Below are 19,639 nucleotides of genomic sequence, written 5' to 3'. Positions count from 1 at the left end.
AGGCTGAGTCCTGGGATGTAGCACTAGTGTCTAGAAGGTTACTATAGGCTGAGTCCTGGGATGTAGCACAACATGAGACATGGAGCTTTGAGACTGTTTCAGTTTGTAATCAGAAAGTGCCAAAGGGTGATTTTTTTTTCTTTTTAATTCTTAAAATTACACTTACGCATCTGTACGTGTGTGTGTGCTGCCGCACATATGAGAGGTCAGAGGACAGCTTTAGGAAGGTTGGTTCTCTCCTTCCATGTGGTGCTAGAGATTGAACTGAGGTCATCAGGCTTGGTGGCAATAATCTTTACTCATTGAGCCATCTTACCAGTGTCCTGTGTGTGTGTGTGTGTGTGTGTGTGTGTGTGTGTGTGTGTGTGTGCGCGCGCGCGCGTGCGCATGTGTTTCTTATGAATCTGAAAGTCCCAGCTTGCAGAGCCGCCTGCCTGTCTCCTGTCAGTTCTAGGCATGAACCGGTACTTCCAGCCGTTCTACCAGCCCAACGAGTGTGGCAAAGCTCTGTGTGTGAGGCCGGATGTGATGGAGCTAGATGAGCTCTATGAGTTTCCAGAGTATTCTCGAGACCCCACCATGTACCTGGCTCTGAGAAACCTCATCCTCGCTCTGTGGTACACCAACTGCAAAGTAAGTAAGAGCCTGCCGTAAGCAGCAGAGAGGGGCGCCGCTGACTACCTAGCAAACTAGTTTGCGCACCTTTAATCCCAGCACTCGTGAGGCAGAGGCCAGAGCCTGGTGGCTTCAAGGCTAGCTTGGTCTGCATAATGAGTTCCAGGCCAGCTAGAGCTACAAAGTGAGACCCAGTAACAACAAAATGTAAAAATAAAGAGTGTCATTACTTAGTCGAGCAAGAACGCACTCAAGTCACATGTCTCTGCCCTAGTTGTTTGTTTAGTTTTTGTTGTTGTTTTTACTTGGGTTACTTACTTTGTTGCTGTTGGTTTCGGTTTTGTTGTCAACACAGGAAGCTCTTACCCCTCAGAAGTGCATTCCCCAAGTCATCGTCCGGGGCCTTGTACGCATCCGATGCGTTCAGGAAGTGGAGAGGATTCTTTACTTCATGACAAGGAAGGGCCTCATCAACACGGGAGTTCTCACCGTGGGAGCCGGCCAGCATCTTCTCCCTAAACACTACCATAATGTAAGCCACTGGCTGTGCAGTAGGGGAGCCGGCCAGCATCTTCTCCCTAAACACTACCATAATGTAAGCCACTGGCTGTGCAATAGGGAAGCCGGCCACCATCTTCTCCCTAAACACTTTAATACTGTAAGCCACTGGCTGTGCAGTGGCTCTGCGTTGGGTTGTGATAGGAGACCAGTGTGTTGCTATAATGGTACCAGAAACCACATAAACCATTAGGTATAAGCAAGACCTGTGATGACTTCCTCCCAGGAGGAGATTTAGGAGCACCATTTCTTCAGGGTGACAGAAAAATGAGGTTACTTAAGACGGGTACCATCACATACTGTGGGAAAACAAATCCCAGTGACACCAGAGAAATACAGCTAAACTAACAGTGCTTGGGTGTTAGAACCTTCCAGAGGAACTGTAACAGCATTTCGTCACATTCTTCTAACTGGTATTTTGTTTCTTTTTGAAGAAATCTGTTCTGGTTGTTGGGGCTGGTCCAGCAGGCTTAGCAGCTGCTAGGCAACTACATAACTTTGGGATGAAGGTGAGACTCTGGGGGGGGGGGGGTGGGGAGTGGGGACAGATGGTTCACCGTTCCTTTGTTCCAAATTTTCTAAGACTTAGTTCCTAAGTTTAGTGAAGAATAATACACACACTGGTGTTCTTTTGAAACAAGGTCTTAGTACATAGTCCAGGCTAGTCAAGAACGCACTGAAGTCACATTCTTCTGTCTTTCAAGTGCTGTCAGTTAAAAGACTTGTGACACTCACCAGCCCCCATTGTTTTACAGTAGATTTTAGAGAAGCTTTGGCATTGGCAGTGAGTCAGTCAAAGCAGGTAGCACTTTGGGCAGTAGACTTTCTAGAGAGAGGAACTCTGATATTCTAACCTGAATCCACAGAAGTTCTTGGCAGGTTATCCTTAACCAGTGGAGGGGATGGGATAGTTTACAGCAGCAAATGAAAGCACAGAGATTCACTGTCTCTTGGGGAAGTTTTTGAAATACCCAGAGTGCTTTCCCCCCTTTAAACTCCTAGTACTGAGGATTGGAAACCTGAGCTTCTGTTAATGCTAGGCGGGCACTCTGCACTGGCCATCAGATTCCCTTATGCCAACCAGTCACTCTTGGAATCTTACTCTGCAAAACAAAAGCCACGGCTTCTGAAAGCAGGGTGGATTGAACAGTCTCTGGGCTGAGCTAGAATTCTGGCTTCCTTAGCACTGGGGATGTGTAAGGAATCCAGCTTCTCCTAAGGAAGACAGAACAACATGCCAGTTGCTGGGAAATGCCTGGCTCACAGCTAGCCGGGTTAGAGACTGCCCACGGGTGGGGAGAGTGGTTCACCAGATGTGGTGGTGCACACCTTAGTGTCAACACCAGAGACACAGAGGCATGCAGGTCTTGAGTTGTAGGTCAGCTTGGTTTTAGGTCAGTCAGGACCATATATGAGACGCCATCTCAGAAGTTGGTATCTAATTTTTATCAAATCAGGAACTTTCCCCCTAGCTTTCTCTGGTTTGCTAAGTTGGATCCATTTCTTCTGTTTAAAACTTTGTAAGGATTTTGCTTTTCATTGAAGGCAAAGTTAAATATAGTTTTGGTTTTTTTGTTTGGTTGGGCTTTGGTTTTATTTTTTAAGTCAGGGTGTCTCTCTGAATCCTTGGCTGTTCTAGGACTCCCTTTTTAGACCAGGCTGGCTTCAAACTCAGAGATCCACCTGCCTCTGCCTCTCTCTGCCTCTCTCTCTCTTCCTCTCTCTCTCTCTGCCTCTCTCTCTCTCTGCCCCTCTGCCTTCCGAATGCTGGCAGAGGCAGGTTAAATATAACTTAAGGCTCAGTCCTTTCACTTTTCCCTGTCTGGCCTAAGGAGTTTAAGCAGTACCTTCTTGGCGGTAAGGATTCGAAGTCATGTTTCAGGTTGTTAGAAGTGTTCAATAGCTATGCCTAAAAGATTTTTTCTTCTGGGTAGATAGAAGACTCGAGTTGTGGATCCCATTATATTCCTGGCAAAGCAGGAAAGTCGATTGGGTTAGTGGAAGACTTTGTGGTAGGGAACGTCTCATGTCAGCTACAGAAAGTGTTTATGTTATTTCAGCATTAGATGTTAGGCCCAGTGTCTCTCATGTGCTTTTTGCTTGGGAAACTTAAAGATTATATTACAGGGAAGACTACTAATATTCCAAGTCTGAGGAGGCTGCCTTTGATGCTCAGCCCATAGCAACAAGTGGCTCACTGTTAAATCCAGAGAACATGGGTGGCGAGGCGGAGCCCCAAGCTGTACCTCTGTAGTCATGTCTGGAGAGTGCCCGGAGGACTCGTTACACTCACATGAGCAAGCTAGCCTAGGAGACCGTTCATCCCCATTTAAGGGTTAGACAGCAGAGCTCTCTGAGGAAACTGAACAGCAGTTACCGGGGAGAGAACGGTCGGGGTGTGTCCCTGGGGATCCAGAGCCAACGACCACCACTGAAGTAAGGAGCACTCACTGGCATTAGAAACTTGGAGGTGGGGGTGTCACTCACTGGATTCAGCCAGCTTTCTTAAGGCCATACTTATATACTTGAAAAGGTCCTAGCGATAGCTATTTCATGGAGATTTCAGCTCTAGAACATAGTTCTTGTTTGATTTGTTTGAGATGGAATTCCCATGTAATCCAAAATGGCCTGGCCTCACATTTGATCTGTTTGCCTCAATCTCCTGAGTGCTAGGTTTACAAGCATATGCCGTCATTCATGAGTTACATTGGGTTTTAATGTGATTTCTAGGATCCTGAGAAAGGGCTTCATGTATAAATTGTTTAATATGCAACCATGAAGACTTGAGTTCAGATTTCCTGCACTCACATAAAAGCTAGATGTGGCAGTGTGTGTCTGTAATCCCAGCATGCTGGGAGAGTAGAAACAGGTAGCCCTAGGAGATTGCTGGCCAGCTAGTTTAGGTGAAAGGGAGAGCTCCAGGGTCAGTGAGAAATAACCTACCTCAAAGAATAAGGTCAAGTATACCTACATACACATACACATGCGTATACCCACTTTTACACAAACAACTTGTGCAGGGGCTGAGGAGTTGGCTCCATGCTCCTCTGGAGGACCTGGGTTTGGTTCCCAGTGGTCACGGTGTTTAATGTTTTCAGTGATGATTGCACTCATTCATCAAATATTTTTTTCTATTATCTATTTGAGATAGGACCTGAGTCTCACTTTCTAGTCCAGGCTGGCCTAGAACTCTCTGTGTAGTCCATGGTAGCTTCAAACTCATGGCAATCCTCCTGCTTCAACCCCCAGAGTCTCAGGATATCACAAGCATGAGCCTGCAGTCTGGCCATTCGCTGAATCTTATCTGATTTGAGAGAAGTGGTGGACAGTATCCATCCTGCAGACCACCCACCTGCTTGTTGCTAGAGCCCAGGCTAGCTCAAGTGTCTACCTGGGCTGCTCCATACTTAGAGTTGGTTCTGTAGTGTCTAAGCAAGGAGCTGATTAGCACTGCCATTCTACCTTGTTTGTAATTCTGCATCTGGTATGATGATCTGTTTACATTCCCCAATTACCTTTTTAGGTGACTGTCCTGGAAGCCAAAGACCGAATTGGAGGCCGAGTATGGGATGACAAGTCCTTTAAAGGCGTGGTAGTAGGACGAGGACCTCAGATTGTCAATGGCTGTATTAATAACCCAGTAGCCCTAATGTGTGAGCAAGTGAGTGTCTTGAAAACTTGGATCTAGACAAGGAAAATGAAACTTGTCTCTGTTCGCATAGAGTATTACTATGAAGCTGGGGGTGTGGCCCTGTGGTAAAGCACCTGCCCAGCATGTGAGAGGTCCTGAGTTCTACCCTCAGTGCTGGAGGTGGGGTAGGGCATATCATGCTTCCAGCGTGGCCAGGAAACATAGCTTCATATCCTCTTGCAAAGTAAATAAGAATGGTCAGAAGTATGCCTTTCTCATTAGGCATTTAAAAGACCTCCCCAAGATCTTTCATTTTTATTTGTGGGTCATTTGCAGGATACTTAGTTGGTTCATAAGCCCAGGGTTGCTAGATGTAGCGGGAGAAGATGTAGGATCCTTAGGTAAGTTTATCTTTCAAACTAGTAATTTCCTTAGTGTAGGTATGCCCCAAAGTACTACACAAGATAATGCACACGTGACATTTGGGCATAAGTATTACTTTTAAAGTATGGCATTCCTCTGAAAGTCAGTCACCTAGCATCCTGTCTGTTACCTTGACAACCTGGTAGGTCAAAGGTGATTGTTTTCCCCCTGAAAGGATTCGGCTTCTCTGAGCGTGTGTGTTTATTTGCATGAAGATCTGAAGTAGAGACAGAATGTTCAATAAGGACAAGCAGCCCACAGCACCAGAAGCACGAGCTGAAAACTTAGAGTGTATTGGCTGGAAGCTGTTGTCACCTTATCTATTTTCTACCGCTTCGCTTGGCTGTCACCCCCCAGCAGGCAAACCAAGCCTTGGTCTTGAGTCACTAGAGTCCTCGCGAGAGCGCTAACTTCAGCTTAGACGTCGTAGGTATGTTTTTCTAGGAGAGACGTTTCACCCTGTTCTTCTTGTTATTTTGAAGCTTGGCATCAGCATGCGTAAGTTGGGAGAGAGATGTGACTTAATTCAGGAAGGTGGACGGATAACCGACCCCACTATTGACAAGCGCATGGATTTTCATTTTAATGCCCTCTTGGATATTGTCTCTGAGTGGAGGAAGGATAAGACTCTGCTCCAAGATGTCCCTTTAGGAGGTATGGGGAGTACGGCGGTGTGATGCTTTCCTCACAGTGTGTGCAGGAAGGCCGGTCCTTCCATGCCTCACGCTGGCTGAACTCTGCAGATTCTCTCAGAGGTGGGCAGTACCTTCCCGGGGTCCATTGCTGCTGGCGTGTGCATGCTTATATGTGCACTAGCTGGGGCGCATGCGTAGACACACACACACACACACACACACATACACACATACACACATACACACACACACACACACACACACGCACGCACGCTGCTTTGGTATATTGTTCAACTAAATTATCTGAACATTTACTTTTCAATCTCCCAGAGAAACTTACTTTTATGGAAACCTCTGGTGTGGTAAGCCCTCCTTGACTATGGTTGTTAGCCTATATATACTTTCTGAAGGTCTCTGAATATCAGGATTTCTTTCCTTTCTTTGGCTTCAGTTGTAATAGATTTAAGGTTTTTGAGGGTTTTTTAAAGTGTATTTTTTAAAAGTACTTAATGTATATTAAAAATAAGTATATAAAATCAGAACGTCAGCTGTGGTACTTGAATGGGCAATAGTACTCACAGCTCTCAAGCACTTAACTTCTTATGATGACCTGTCTCCATGAAGGTACCGGCTGGGACTCTGTACTGCCTCTTACCTTTCTGTGTATGTAACCTGAAATCTCGTGATCCGCATTTTTCATTCGTAGTTCTTGGAGGCATGGTATTTTTTTTTTTTGAAGTGTGAATGTTTGAACTTGAACATGTTAATTTCTTTACCCATGTATTTTGACAAGCGTGGCCTCAGTTCTTCAGTTGATAATGTACTCCATTTCAGTAGTGGGTGTTTGAAGCTTCATTGCTGTTGCTATGGTATACTTTGAGAAAAGCAGCATAGGAAGGAAAGGGCTGACTTAGCTTAGGTTCAGTCCATCGCAGCAAGGAAGTCCCATCACATCCACGGTCAGGTGCTTGGAGGAAAAACTGAAGGCTCTCGTGCCGGCTGCTCTCCTTGCTTTCCTTACCTTAATAACACTCCGGGACCACAGCCCCTCGATGGCGTTGCCCACTCTCAGGCTTTGTCTTCCCACATCAAGGCAACTGAAGCATTCCTCACAGAGCATCCTGATAGATGTAATCTGACTGAGTCACATTCAGTCCCAGGAAATGCGACTTAGTGTCAGTTGACAGTTAAAATTCATGTGCACTCAGGCGTGTTCCTTCCTTCTCTGACACCTCCAAGAGACCTGACCCACAGTCAGATTATCCTTGGAAGTATTGGCAGACAAACCGTGACAGAATTCCCGGAAGTCCTCTCCAGGCAGCAGGGCCACTGAAATGTGTAGTGTCGAGACCAATTGATCAACCTCTTGGAATTCAAATTGTTAGGCTGACTTGAGAATTCTCCAAATTTTGCTTTTTTTCTTTTGAGACAGAGACTCGCTATGTAGTCCAGGCTAGCCTTGAACTTGGAATTCTCCTGCCTCAGCCTCCAGAGTGCTGGGATTTGAGGTGAGTGTCGTCACCCCCAGCTCTCTTCTCAGTGTTTTATACCTATATGATAGACACTAGCTGGGTTCTGTTTGTTTCTTTCTTAGCTACTCACTTGCTGATGCAGCGTTTTCTCTTGGCCTTGCTTTTAAAAAGTTAAAGGTGGCCCAAGAATAATTTATAACTAATGGTTTAAGCTTAATTTATTTTAAAAGTTTTGCTAATGTATAAAAATATCTGTATAAGGTTGTATTCTACCTATCAGCGTGTCAGTTGTGTCCAGTCTCAGTACATGCAGTAAGTGTGTGTGTGTGTCTGTCTGTCTGTCTGAGTGTGTGAATGAATGCCTTGGGGGCTAGAGGTCATTTCAGAAGGAATACACAGTAAAGTTTTAATATTACTTACACAGAAATTAGGTTCAAGCTCCTCTTAGTCTGCCTATGCTTCATTTCCAGCTGGGCTGTAACAATGGTGAGTCTCTCCTTTGCACACTGTGACACGAATGTAGAGCTGCTATCAGCAGGAATGGGCTGCTACAGAGAGCTCAAGACTCCAGGGCAGAAACCCGGTGCAAACCCAGGGTCCCTGGGTCCCTCAGTATTACCAAGTAGTGTAAGAATGAGGACATTTTAGTGAGAATTTGGAGTTGGCAAAGAAACAAAAGTTGAGCTGATCTTAAAGGTATTGAGGAGGCTGAGTTGGGGTGTGGAGTTCCAGCCCCATCCTCCCTTGATATCCCCACAAGCTACACAGTATTAATACGTATGTACCTTGTCTCAGAAACCCAGACCTCAGGCTGAAGCTTAGGAGATTACTTGTCTGCCCTGCTTCAAGGCACAGTCCGTTTTTCAGCTCTGAAAACAAACTAACAGATCAGATGCTCAGTGGTGATTCTAGTCAGACAGATGCACAGCACTCCATAGAAGCCTCGGAATGTGATGTCTGTGGGTGATTGTTGTCACTGAACAGGAGCCACCTCTCCTAAGATGCTTAGAATTAGGCATAAGCCAGAGCCCTCGGACACCTAATGTGCACCCTGCCTCGTTACTGTCTAGTTAAGACAATCGGAAGAGTGTTTGAGGAGTTCTGTAGTAATGGGATAGGTAAGTGCTGAGGTTGAGAGTGGGAAAGATCACACGGTCTGTAAAACAAGCAGAAGGCTGAAAGCTGAGCCAGAACGGAGGCACGCACCTGTAATCCAGCCCTTGGGAGGCTGAGGCAGCAGCCGGCTAACGCTAGATTTTAAGGTACGGAGGGCCAGGCACTGGAGGGTGTACTTAAAACTCAACAGTTGGAGAAGCAAGTACAGTAGGGATAGAATTTACCCTGAAAGGATCACAAGCTGTGTGGCCAAGCCTCAGAATGGGCAGGTCATACTTGCTCCTCAGGGGAGGCCACCAGGTACCCACCAGCTCAGCTTTTAGAATGTAGTTGTCTGTTGCAACAGGAATCCACTCCTGGTATTGAGGAAGATGGCCGACCCAGCGGAAGTCCACGGAAAAGAATGCAGCCTAAGACTTATGTAGTTGCAGGAAGGTGGTGTAGGAACTTGCAGGCCATAGCAGTGAGCAGACAGGGAATGGCAGTCCTGTATATGCTAGTGTAAAGAGACTTTTCCACTTCCTGAACAGAGGGGAAACAGTTTCTAGCTAAGCAGGAACTCAACATGACTTAAGGTCTAGCTTCCTCTGTAGCTTTTTCCATGCTTATAACTATGTTCACATGCTGAGGGCTCCCCGGCCCCGTCAGGAGTTATGTATTACTTATTCCTCAGTTTGCTTGAGACTGGAAGTTTGGGGCTCTGTTGGGGAAAGCAGGATCAAGAATTGGACAGGAGTTTTCTTCTCCGCTGATCTTTCTGCTCTGATCTGTTCCTACCACAGACAAGATAGAGGAGATCTACCGAGCTTTTGTGAAGGAGTCTGGCATCCAGTTCAGCGAGCTGGAGGGACAGGTGCTGCAGTTCCACCTGAGTAACCTGGAGTATGCTTGTGGCAGCAGCCTGCACCAGGTGAGCCAGCGGGTCGTCAAGTGGCCCGTACCATAACTCTGGCATGCAGCCGGGGAGCAGGCTCATTCCGGAAAGTCCTGATGCACAAGCACGAGGACCTGAGTTCAGATCCCCAGCGTCCACGAGAGAGTGAGACATGGCGGCGTGTGCTTTTGCTCTCAGTGCTGAGAAGGCAGAGACAGGAGGGTCTTCGAGGGTACTGCTCAGCCAACCTGGCCAGCTGGGGAGCTCTTAGGTTCAGGGAGAGACCTTGTCTCAAAACTAAGACAGGGAGACAAGTGGAGGTACCCAGTGTCTAATCCTGACCACCACATCTGTGCACACACAAAAGAATGCTTATAACTGTGTAGATATTGTATGTATAAATATGGAACTTAGGCTGTTTGGGACCAAGGAAGAAAGGTTCTGTTGCCCAGAACTTTGATAGCCATGGTTTCACAGTATCATTAATTCCATAGTTGTTTATTAGTATTATTACTATTCCAGGTCTCTCTCGTGTCTTTGTTTCTTGCTCGAGTGCCACCACATACATGTATTGGTTAACAGGCAGCTTTCCAGAGCTGATTCTCAGCTTTCACTGTAAGCTCTGATGATCAAATCTAGGTCATGCCTTATGCAGCAAGCACTTCCACCCACAGAGCCATCTTCCTGACCCTGTTCCTGTAGCCCAGGCTGACCTTGAACTTGGCATGTGGCTCCAGCTCCTCCTGCCACCACCTCCCATGTCGCTGGGGTTACAGGTACACACCACGCTTGGCTGGTGGCTTTTAATTTGTTTTTAAAGCTAAGCACTTGCTCTGTAGCCCAAGCTGGCCCTGGCCTCCCAGGTGATGGGATTACAGACATGTACCACCACACTGCCTGTGAAGATGCTCAGTCCTAGATCAGGAAGAGAGAGCCGCTGGGCTGGATCAGAGAAGGGAGCCAATAGTCTCTTCCTGAGCTGGTCCCTCCTCAGCCCCATCCTTGTCCTGTGTGGTGGCCCTGGGAGTCATTTTCGTGGAGCCATGTTGCTAAAAACACTGCTCCCGGGAACCAAAATAACGTGGCCTTGCAGTTCTGTCTGTCTTGTAGAGTTAAATTTCAAGCCTCTCCAGCTCATTTAAGCAGCTGTGAGTCCGGTACCCTACTACCCAGCTTAGCTGCTGTATGGATGTGGGCAGCCCTGCCTCACTGCTGCTCTGCACTACAATGTGAGTGGAACCCTTTTCCCCAGATGTGCTGGGCCTTGGCCTCTACGGACCTCTTGCCGTTGTTGAAGAGAAAAAGTTGGTGTGTTTTCCTGTGGAGCTGAGCAAATGCCGTTTGGTCTCTATAAAATTTGCCTTTCTCACAGTCGCTGATGCATAAAATGAACTTTTTAAAAAAAAATCAAGGCATGGCACCTATGCTCAAATTGTTTAACCCTTCCTCTCCCACTTGTCATGTGTGTAGGTGTACATGTGTATGTGTAAGACAGAGGACAGTCTCAAGATACTGTTCCTCACGTGCTATCCACTTTTATTTATTTTGAAATAGTCTTACTGTGTAGCCTACTCTTGCCTGGAATTTAGGGCAATGCCTCAGTTTTCCAGGTGTTGAATTCTAGAGGCCATGAGCCGCCATGTCTGTCTAGACCCTCTGGGTGTTGCATAGTTTGCCTTTCCCAGACAGTGGTGTCCACTGGGCTTCCTTGGTGACTGATACCTTGGGTGCCTTCTCCCACCTGAAGCTTCTTTCGATGTCCTCAGGGGCAGCTTTAGGGTTTACATTATGGCTTCCTAAGGCCTTGTGTTGTTTCCCAGGTGTCGGCTCGCTCCTGGGATCACAATGAATTCTTTGCCCAGTTTGCTGGTGACCATACTCTTCTGACTCCAGGCTACTCCACTATCATTGAGAAACTGGCTGAAGGCCTAGACATTCGACTCCAGTCTCCAGTGAGTGTGGGTGGAGAGGAGACTCCGGTTTGTTTGGGGGGGGTGTGAGGTTTTGGATACCCAGAGTAGCCTGGGTACAGTTGGCTAATAATACACTGACCTCTCTAATCCTAATCTGATAGTTCAGTTCTTCATCCCAGTGGGCTTATGGCATCTTAAGATAGTACAGATGATTTGTCTGTCTCTGTGCTATAATAAAGGATGCTCCATTATCCTGACAGGTCGATAAGCTTTGAGTCAGCTGTAACCACATGAGAGTACTATATGTCCAGCACTCTGGTCCTCAGCACCTCAGCACTATACATGCCATGGGAGTTGGGAAGGTTCGAACTCTCATGTTGTTTCAAAATGTTCTTCTCGAACAGGTGCAAAGTATAGATTATACAGGAGATGAAGTGCAAGTTACCACAACAGATGGTATAGGACATTCTGCACAAAAGGTAGGTGCTGGGATCCTTTGTTGGAGCACTGCACTGCCAAGGGCCTGTGGGCATGCAAACGGTCTTTCCCATCAAGCTTTGCCCTTGGCCATCTGCCTAGGGGCTTGTTGGTGTCTAGTGAAGTAGGTCTACCCAGTAGTTGTGTGTAGCTCGTAAATCTGAAGTCGTCATTCGCCATCTAAGCATGTGGCAGATGAAATTCTGTGTTCCTTGAAGTGGGTCCTGTGGTACATGGGTCCTGATAATTGAATAAGAACATTCCCAGGGCTGGAGATGGAGCTTGACTGTGGAGACCCAGGTGCTCTCCTCATTTCTTCCCCCAAGTGCCTTGCTCAATGGGTTTGGCAGGTGTTAGAGCACAGCCCTCTCTGGGCTGAAGGGGTGTGGTGGGGTTGTGTTTTAAAGAGACCTGTTACTTCAAGTCTGTACTTTTTTTTTTTTAACCATGGAACCTTTTTCAAATTCAAATTTCATCTTGAAATCACTTTCACATAGCTTACTTTGATGTGACATGGACTTTTGATAACCAGCTATTAGGTGGATGGTGCAAGGTGCCGAGTCTAGTTCCTGAAATCACAGTATGAAGCCTATACTGGAATATAAAGACAGCTACTTGGGGGCAGAGAGATTTTATCAACCCTGAATTCAGGCTTGGTTATTTCTGGAGTTCAGGTGATGATAAAGAGATCTCTCTGATGGACCCTGCCACCTGCTGGTACACTGCTTTGCTTTTTTCTCCTTGCTGTCTGACAACTTTTCACAGTCCTGAATATTCATACAGAAACAAAAGATTGCATGCCACATGGGGGAGGGCAGGGCCTAGAGATCATGGGGTTGTCATCAGCTGGCTGGGAGACCTTGCAGTGGTCCCAGCACCCTGCATTCTCGTTGAATGTTTCCGGGTGTTTTTGAAGCTTCTCATGATTCTCTGTGCAGCTGGGCGGTGATGTCACCGTCTGTAAGCTTCTACTATAAGGCTTGAGCTGGGCGGTGATGTCACCGTCTGTAAGCTTCTACTATAAGGCTCTTCTTTGGTTTTTCGAGACAGGGTTTCTCTGTGTAGCCTTGGGTGTCCTGGAACTCACTCTGTAGACCAGGCTGGCCTCAAACTCAAAAATCCACCTGCCTCTGCCTCCCAAGTGCTGGGATTAAAGACGTGCGCCACCACCACCTAGCTATAAGGCTCTTCTTAAGGTTAGCATTCAAAGTACCACCTTTTAAAATTACGACTCAGCTGGCTGTTCGACTGAGGGAAATCTGTCTTCCTACATCTTGGGGTCTAGGTTAAAATGCTACTTGTATTCCCCTGCCCAGGTCGCTCTCTGTTATGTTGGCTAGACACATGGCACCCCGAGCCTTTGTATCAGGCCTTCCTGGTGACCCGGCAGAGCTGCAGACTAACCACATCTTTTCATCATGTGGCTAGCACTCATCACAGTTGTGGTGGATGTCTTCTCGAAGATGTGATTGATAGCTTCCCAACCCAGCTGTGGAGGCAGAAACCTGTGACAGACTGTAACTTGCTCTAGGCTGCTCCTGCAGAGATTGCGCCTCATTGTCATCCAGGGTGTGTTTCTACCATGGGACTAGTGGCTTACTCAAGAGCTTATACTGTGTTAGGAGGACTTGTAGGTTTAACTTCTTTCTCTGGAGTTGGGTCAGCTGTTGTTAATGATGGGCTTGGTCACGTGGATGCTACCACATGAACAATTGTAAACTTTAGGTGAGAGCATGCTTTAAGACACCAGAAAGCAGTGACAGAATTCCCCGCAGAACTCTGGGCTTGCTTTGCTTCTGGAATTGGTGGTTAAACCGAACATATGAAGTACTTGAAGGTGAGAGTAGGTAGGACGTTTTAGAGTTGAGTTGCATTCCACCTGCATTCTGAGTCATCTGGTCCTGAAAGGGACAGTCCTCCTTCCCTGCCCCCACAGAGCTCCCTTGCCACTATGGTTTTCCCTGTGAGTGAGATCTGACCAGATGTATACACATTTGGGAAGTGTGGCCCACCTGGCTTTGCCTCACAGCTGCAGCCTCTGCTGACAACACAGTGGTCAAGGCCCCTGCTTCTTCTGCAACAGGGATAGCAGAGATCCTAGGGAACCAACAGGCGAGGAGGCCGGAGTCGCCTGTTCTGCTGGTGCAAGTCTTTCTATATGTGGGGTGCTTCTGGTGCTAGTAGTAGCAGTAGTAATAACTTCTTGATTGAGCCGTGATTCTGGAACTAGAACTTTCTGAACAGTAAGGTGAGACATCTAAGTGCTAGTATTATAGGCCTGTGCTGCCATACCCAGCCGAGTCTTAAAGAGTTCAGCTTGTCTTTTAGAACCTCTCGAAACCCCTGTAGTAAAGTACTTTCAGGTTCTCATGTGGTCTTGCAGTTATAACCCTAATAGCTTGTGATGTGCTTTATCAGTTATGGAGCATAGCATTGCCTCCTAGTTTTAAGTATTACTCCGAGTCTGAGATCAGTAAGGGCAGGCTGTCGACAGGGATGGTATTGAGAGGGACAGAACAAGCTGCTGATGTCGAGCCCTCCCTCCCTGTCTGTCTTCATTTTTTGTGGACAAGCTCTCACTGTCTATCTAGTTGACCTGGAATTTGTTATGTAGTCCAGTCTGGCAGGGTCATCTTGTCTCCATCTCTGCAGTGCTGGGATCACAAGTGTTTACCACCATGCTTGGCTGGGCATTTCCATAGTAGCACTGCTTTTCAGGGCTAACGTCTGCTACCCTCCTGACCTAGCACTCTCGTTAGCCACCAGGAAGGATCTGTATTGTGTTCCTGTGTAGATCCTACATCCGATTACCCAGGCACTCTTGTACATTGAACAACCTGTGTTGACATGGGATGCTGACGGGTGTTCTGACCGGAAGCAGAGAAGGGAGAGATGTTCAGGGCTGGTATGAACCCCTGAGAAGGGTGGGTAGTTTCTACTGTTGTGTTTGTTACCTGTTCATTGTTCCCCACAGGTATTAGTCACTGTACCATTGGCCATACTACAGAGAGGTGCCATCCAGTTTAATCCACCACTGTCAGAGAAGAAGATGAAGGCCATCAACAGCTTGGGTGCAGGCATCATTGAAAAGGTGACCTAAATTTTCCTTTAGCCTCAGAATTTAGGGATCAGCGCTGGCTGATAGGTCTGTTTGGGTAATGGCCTGCTGTACAATTAAGCGAACAAAAGGGAGCAAGAGTAAAACAGAGTACTGTATACATGTGGGAGTTGTCAAACATCCAACAGAGTGTACTGTATACATGTGGGAGCTGTCAAACATCCAATTCAGTCCATTAAAAAATGGGGAAAATGATAGTAACAAAAAATTTAGCCCTATTTTAAAATTTTTCTGATGTAATTTTTTAAAAAAAGGGAGGGGGTGGCAGCTAAATTTCATTGTGCCTTTTAGGAGCTCCTAATCAGTTCTCTCTAAACCTCAGTCAGGCTCTCGTGTGCGCTAAACTGCTTTCAGACTGTGTAGCCTAGGGGTAAACTTGAAGTTCTCATTTTCCTGCCTCCACCTAGCAAGTGCTGAGATTATCAGGCATCGTACCCTGCCCAGCAGGAGAATGAGTCTGCTTATCCGAGTTTGGCTTTGCTAAAACTCTTCTTGGTTTGTTCTGCTTCCATGGCCATCCTCTCTCCCTGGGTCTCAGAGCCTAGTGTTTTTCTTCTCCAGGCTTTATGGTCTCCTTTAGCAATGCCGTAGATACTGGAAAGCCTCTTGAGTGGCATGTAGCTTGTGGGTAAGCAAGAAGCTCAGAGGACTAGGTGGGAAGAATGGACAGTTGTGAACCTAGTGGAATTGTCTGAGTAGACACACTAGGTTGCATTTAGAGATGGGCTGTGACTGACAGGGCGTGCTTCGCCATTTCTCTGCTTGCTTTCCAGATTGCCTTGCAGTTTCCATATAGATTTTGGGACAGTAAAGTTCAAGGGGCTGACTTTTTTGGCCATGTTCCTCCCAGTGCCAGCCAACGAGGGCTCTTCGCTGTATTCTATGACATGGACCCCCAGGTAAAATAATGTGGTATGGTTTGAATTCCCTTCTTGAAGGTTAGGGGTTGTTGTTATGTGCCATGCTCAGGAAAGAACGAAGATTGTGTAGATCCGTGGTATGTAGGGAAGATGCCTTGCCTGGAGCATTTCCTCTGGAGGAGGCCTAGTCCTTGCCTGGCTTTCTCAGAAGCACTGTTCTGTTCCCTGGGGTATGACTGAATGCTTGGGAAAGCTTATTTCAGGGTGAAAGTGAATTGCTCAGGTAAGGTCAGCAAGAGTGGACCAGACTTGTTAACTGTTGTCTCTTCTGAGCCAGAAGGCTGGATACATGAGGTTCAGGTGAGGACTGATGGGGGAGGGAGCTGAGGACAGCCCTGGCCGTAGAAAGCTGTGTGCCGGCACAGAGGACCGTGGCCTCTACTCTTCCTCACTTTGGGGAACTGTCTTAAGGAAGTTTCATATGGAAGCTATGGGAAGGTTTAGTTATTCCTGCAGATTTTTCTCGATCTTTCTGTTGCTTCTCAAACACAATTTCATAAATAGCCAAGGGAACCTTGACTTGACACGTTACTTTGTGGTGTTTCCTTCTTTCCAGAAGGGGGCAGTAGGGTGCATGGTAGGGTGAATAGTGTGCATGAGGAGAATTGATGGGGACAGAAGTGGAGATAGAAGAAAATGGAATGTAGTGAAATCAGCTTAGGCGAATGAGGCCCTTGTCTGGAACTGAGCATTTAGACAGAGTGTCCTGTGCTTTTTCCCTGTGTGCTTGCAAAAGCAGCAGAGTGTACTGATGTCGGTGATCACCGGGGAGGCAGTGGCATCCCTCAGGACCATGGATGACAAGCAGGTGCTGCAGCAGTGCATGAGCATCCTTCGGGAGCTGTTTAAGGAGCAGGTGAGAAAACCCTCCTTGAAAGCAAGACAGTGCAATTGTGAATGTGGTCTGAGCAGGTAGGGCTGGAGGCCATCTGCATTATGGAACACAAAGGGGTCAAGGCAGGAGGCCACGTCGGTTTTCCTGGAAGTTTCCCCTTTCTCCACTGAGTACCCAGCTGAGTATCAGGGCTGCCACAGCACAGGGGCTGAGACTTAGTTCAGCCAGCTCAAGGTGTCAGCCGAATTGGTCTCTAGGATTACTGTTATAGATGCTCTTGATATCTTCGGATGCTTTTCCTTCTGTATTCTAAAGACAGATGCTGTCACACTGAATTAGGCCTTCTCTACCATCTTCATTGTAATTCAGTTACCCATTAAAGACTCAAGTCTCCAAGTCCCCTTCTGATGGGTTAGTACTTGAATTTGGGTCTTTTTGGGGCTACGACTGTCCTTGTCTCCTCCTCCTCCTCCTCCTCCTCCTCCTCCTCCCCCTCCCCTCTCATTCTCCTCCCTCTCCTCAAGTCATTTACACTTATTTTCCTTTCCTAAGACTGTAAAAGGCCATTAAAAAAAAATAATTCCTGTGTTTTCCAATCTGTTTTAACAGCTTTGACTACAACATTCTTTTAAAAAACATGTATGTATATAAATGAGCATATGCATGCATCTACACACACACACACACACACACGCACACACACACACACACACACACACGTCAGAGGACAACTTCCTTTGACTCTGAGTCCCAGAGGTCACTTAGGTTGTCAGGCTTTGGCAGAAGTGCCCTTCCCCGCTGAGCTTTCTCACTGGGCAGTCACTAAGCATTCCTTATAAAGAGGGATGCTTTTTATAATTTTCTAGTGCACCACATATACAAGGCTCTCCTACAAGGGGCTCAAAAAAGTACCTTAGTTTTCATTCTTTGGAGATCTGGAAGTAGTCTTGACCTGTCTTTTTTCTAAGAGTAGAAATAGAAGCAAAATAACTCGAAAGCTAAGTCTATTTCAGGAAAGACTCAGCTGTTGGACAACTCTTTATAAAAGAGGATCTAACTAGGCAGTCTCATCAGCTTGGGTTTTTACCTGGATTTTTAGTTATTTGGAACTGTTGTTTATAGGGAAGTATTTCTCATGTTAAAACTTGCCAGAGGCCTACAGACAAAATTAAGTTTAGTGACTAAAATATATCCTTTTATTGTGGTCTTGTGGAAGACTTCTGAAAATTCTAAATGGCAGTGTTGTGATATCCCACCCTTCCTTCTGCACTGGGCCAGATTACACTCTACCTTCTTTTCACATGAGCCGGGCCATGGGTACCATCAGACATTGGTAGTTATTTATCGTACAGAACGTGTCTTTGGCAGGTGAAACAGAAGGAAAAGGGGTCACGTGTGGCTGGAGAAGGGAAGGAGTTCATTGGAGGGACGTACTGCTGCTCAGGGAATGCTACCACAGTGAGCACAGGCCTACAAGGGCAAGATGCTTGTTTCTAATGGGTTGTGGGTTATCCAAGTTCCTTTTTAATAATTGTTTGTTTGTTTGCACATAAGGAGATCCCAGATCCCACAAAGTATTTTGTCACACGGTGGAGCACCGAGCCATGGATCCAGATGGCGTATAGTTTTGTGAAGACCTTTGGAAGTGGCGAGGCCTATGACATTATTGCTGAAGAAATACAAGGAACTGTCTTTTTTGCTGGTGAGGTACATGTCTTGACACCAAGCCCAATTCTCCTTTTTATTTACAGTTAGAAAGGTATCAGCTGTCTTAAAACCCAAATCAGGTATGCTTAAAGGCATTGTGACACTAAATGGCACAAGCCATCTCCATTCTGAAAGCCTGCCTCGTATTCTTGTTAGAACAGTTTTTAACTGACTGGTTTCCTATGCACAGATCTTTCTCGTAGACTTATCTTCCTGTATTACAATATTTATATGACATTGTATGATCTAGTATAAGATTCGGCCTGCTTTGTTGTAAAAGTGTAGCCTGTTTTATCTCTGTACCATTTTTTTAAAAAGATTTATTAAGTATACAGCATTCTGCCTGTGTGTACACACGCAGGCCAGAAGAGGGCACCAGATGTTACTATAGGAGGGATGTCAGCCACCATGTGGTTGCTGAGAACTGAACTCAGGACCGCTGGAAAGCCAGTGCTCTTAATCTCTGAGCCATCTCTCCAGCCCCTCTGCACCATTCTTTTAATGCAACTATTTTTCTTAGTTGGTATCTGTGCTGTGATCAGCTCCCTCTCACTCTGTAGTCCAGGCTGGTTTTAACAATCATCCTGCTCCAGACCCTGGAAAGAGATTACAGGTGTGAATCAACACTTGGTTGGTATGTTTTGGACTGTACTGTACAATGTAATGTTTATTCATAGCTGGTGTCTGTCTCCTCTACCCCTCAGTCATCTCTAATGCACAGTTCATTCAGATCTCCCTCTCCTAGCTTCCATATTAATTTGAAACCCTGGAGTCCTTGTACTGCTGTTCACTGACATGAGATTACAGGTGGACCAGTTTTTCAGTTCTGTAATTTACCTCTGATCACGTTTTCATTTTTTTTCCTCTATCCTTAAATCTTTAGTTGACCTCCGTCAACTGTTTTTCTTGTCTGTAACCTTTCCATTCTGACATGAGAATTTTCTTGGTTTTTGTTTTTGCCATCCCATTCTGACTTCACCCTTGTCTGATTAGTTATTCAGGCCTTTGAAAGATGTTTTCCTTGCAGTTGAAGCACTCTTGAAAAGTCTTTTGACAGCTCTAGCAGGACATCACTGTTAGGGAACCTTTACTTTTTGTAGTAGCTTTGCTTCTGAAGATTTCTGGATGTAGGCTCATTGATAATTATGAAGAGTACTTTTTATTTCACATGACATGTGATATTTTTTCTGGGGAGATGGGCACGTTTGAGGGGTGTGTACTAGAGCTCAACTTCAAGTGCCAGTCCCCTGGAGCTTATCCACCTTAGGTTTTTTTGTTGTTTGTTTTTGTTTTGAGAAAGGGTTTCATATACCTGGAGTTTACGAAGTAGACTAGGCTAGCTGGG

At 46.2% G+C, this 19,639-nt stretch overlaps 1 protein-coding gene across 1 annotated transcript in view; it reads left to right on the top strand.

Moving 5' to 3' along the window:
- The window catches only part of Kdm1b (lysine demethylase 1B), a 40,501-nt gene that overhangs the window by 18,358 nt on the left and 2,504 nt on the right, over positions 1-19,639 (top strand). Inside the window, exons 9-20 of the mRNA XM_028763123.1 lie at positions 449-633; positions 971-1,147; positions 1,608-1,682; positions 4,697-4,834; positions 5,710-5,881; positions 9,233-9,360; positions 11,145-11,276; positions 11,642-11,716; positions 14,689-14,805; positions 15,606-15,731; positions 16,492-16,608; positions 18,142-18,294. Of these exons, the coding sequence (XP_028618956.1) occupies positions 449-633; positions 971-1,147; positions 1,608-1,682; positions 4,697-4,834; positions 5,710-5,881; positions 9,233-9,360; positions 11,145-11,276; positions 11,642-11,716; positions 14,689-14,805; positions 15,606-15,731; positions 16,492-16,608; positions 18,142-18,294 (1,595 nt within the window). The remainder of the gene's footprint in view (positions 1-448; positions 634-970; positions 1,148-1,607; positions 1,683-4,696; positions 4,835-5,709; positions 5,882-9,232; positions 9,361-11,144; positions 11,277-11,641; positions 11,717-14,688; positions 14,806-15,605; positions 15,732-16,491; positions 16,609-18,141; positions 18,295-19,639) is intronic.

The sequence above is a fragment of the Grammomys surdaster genome, unplaced genomic scaffold (genome assembly GCF_004785775.1).
Source record: "Grammomys surdaster isolate TR1022 unplaced genomic scaffold, NIH_TR_1.0 137, whole genome shotgun sequence".
NCBI classification, from domain to species: domain Eukaryota; kingdom Metazoa; phylum Chordata; class Mammalia; order Rodentia; family Muridae; genus Grammomys; species Grammomys surdaster.
The sequence above is the reverse complement of the archived record's forward strand: the minus strand, read 5'-3'. Positions and strand labels throughout refer to the sequence as shown.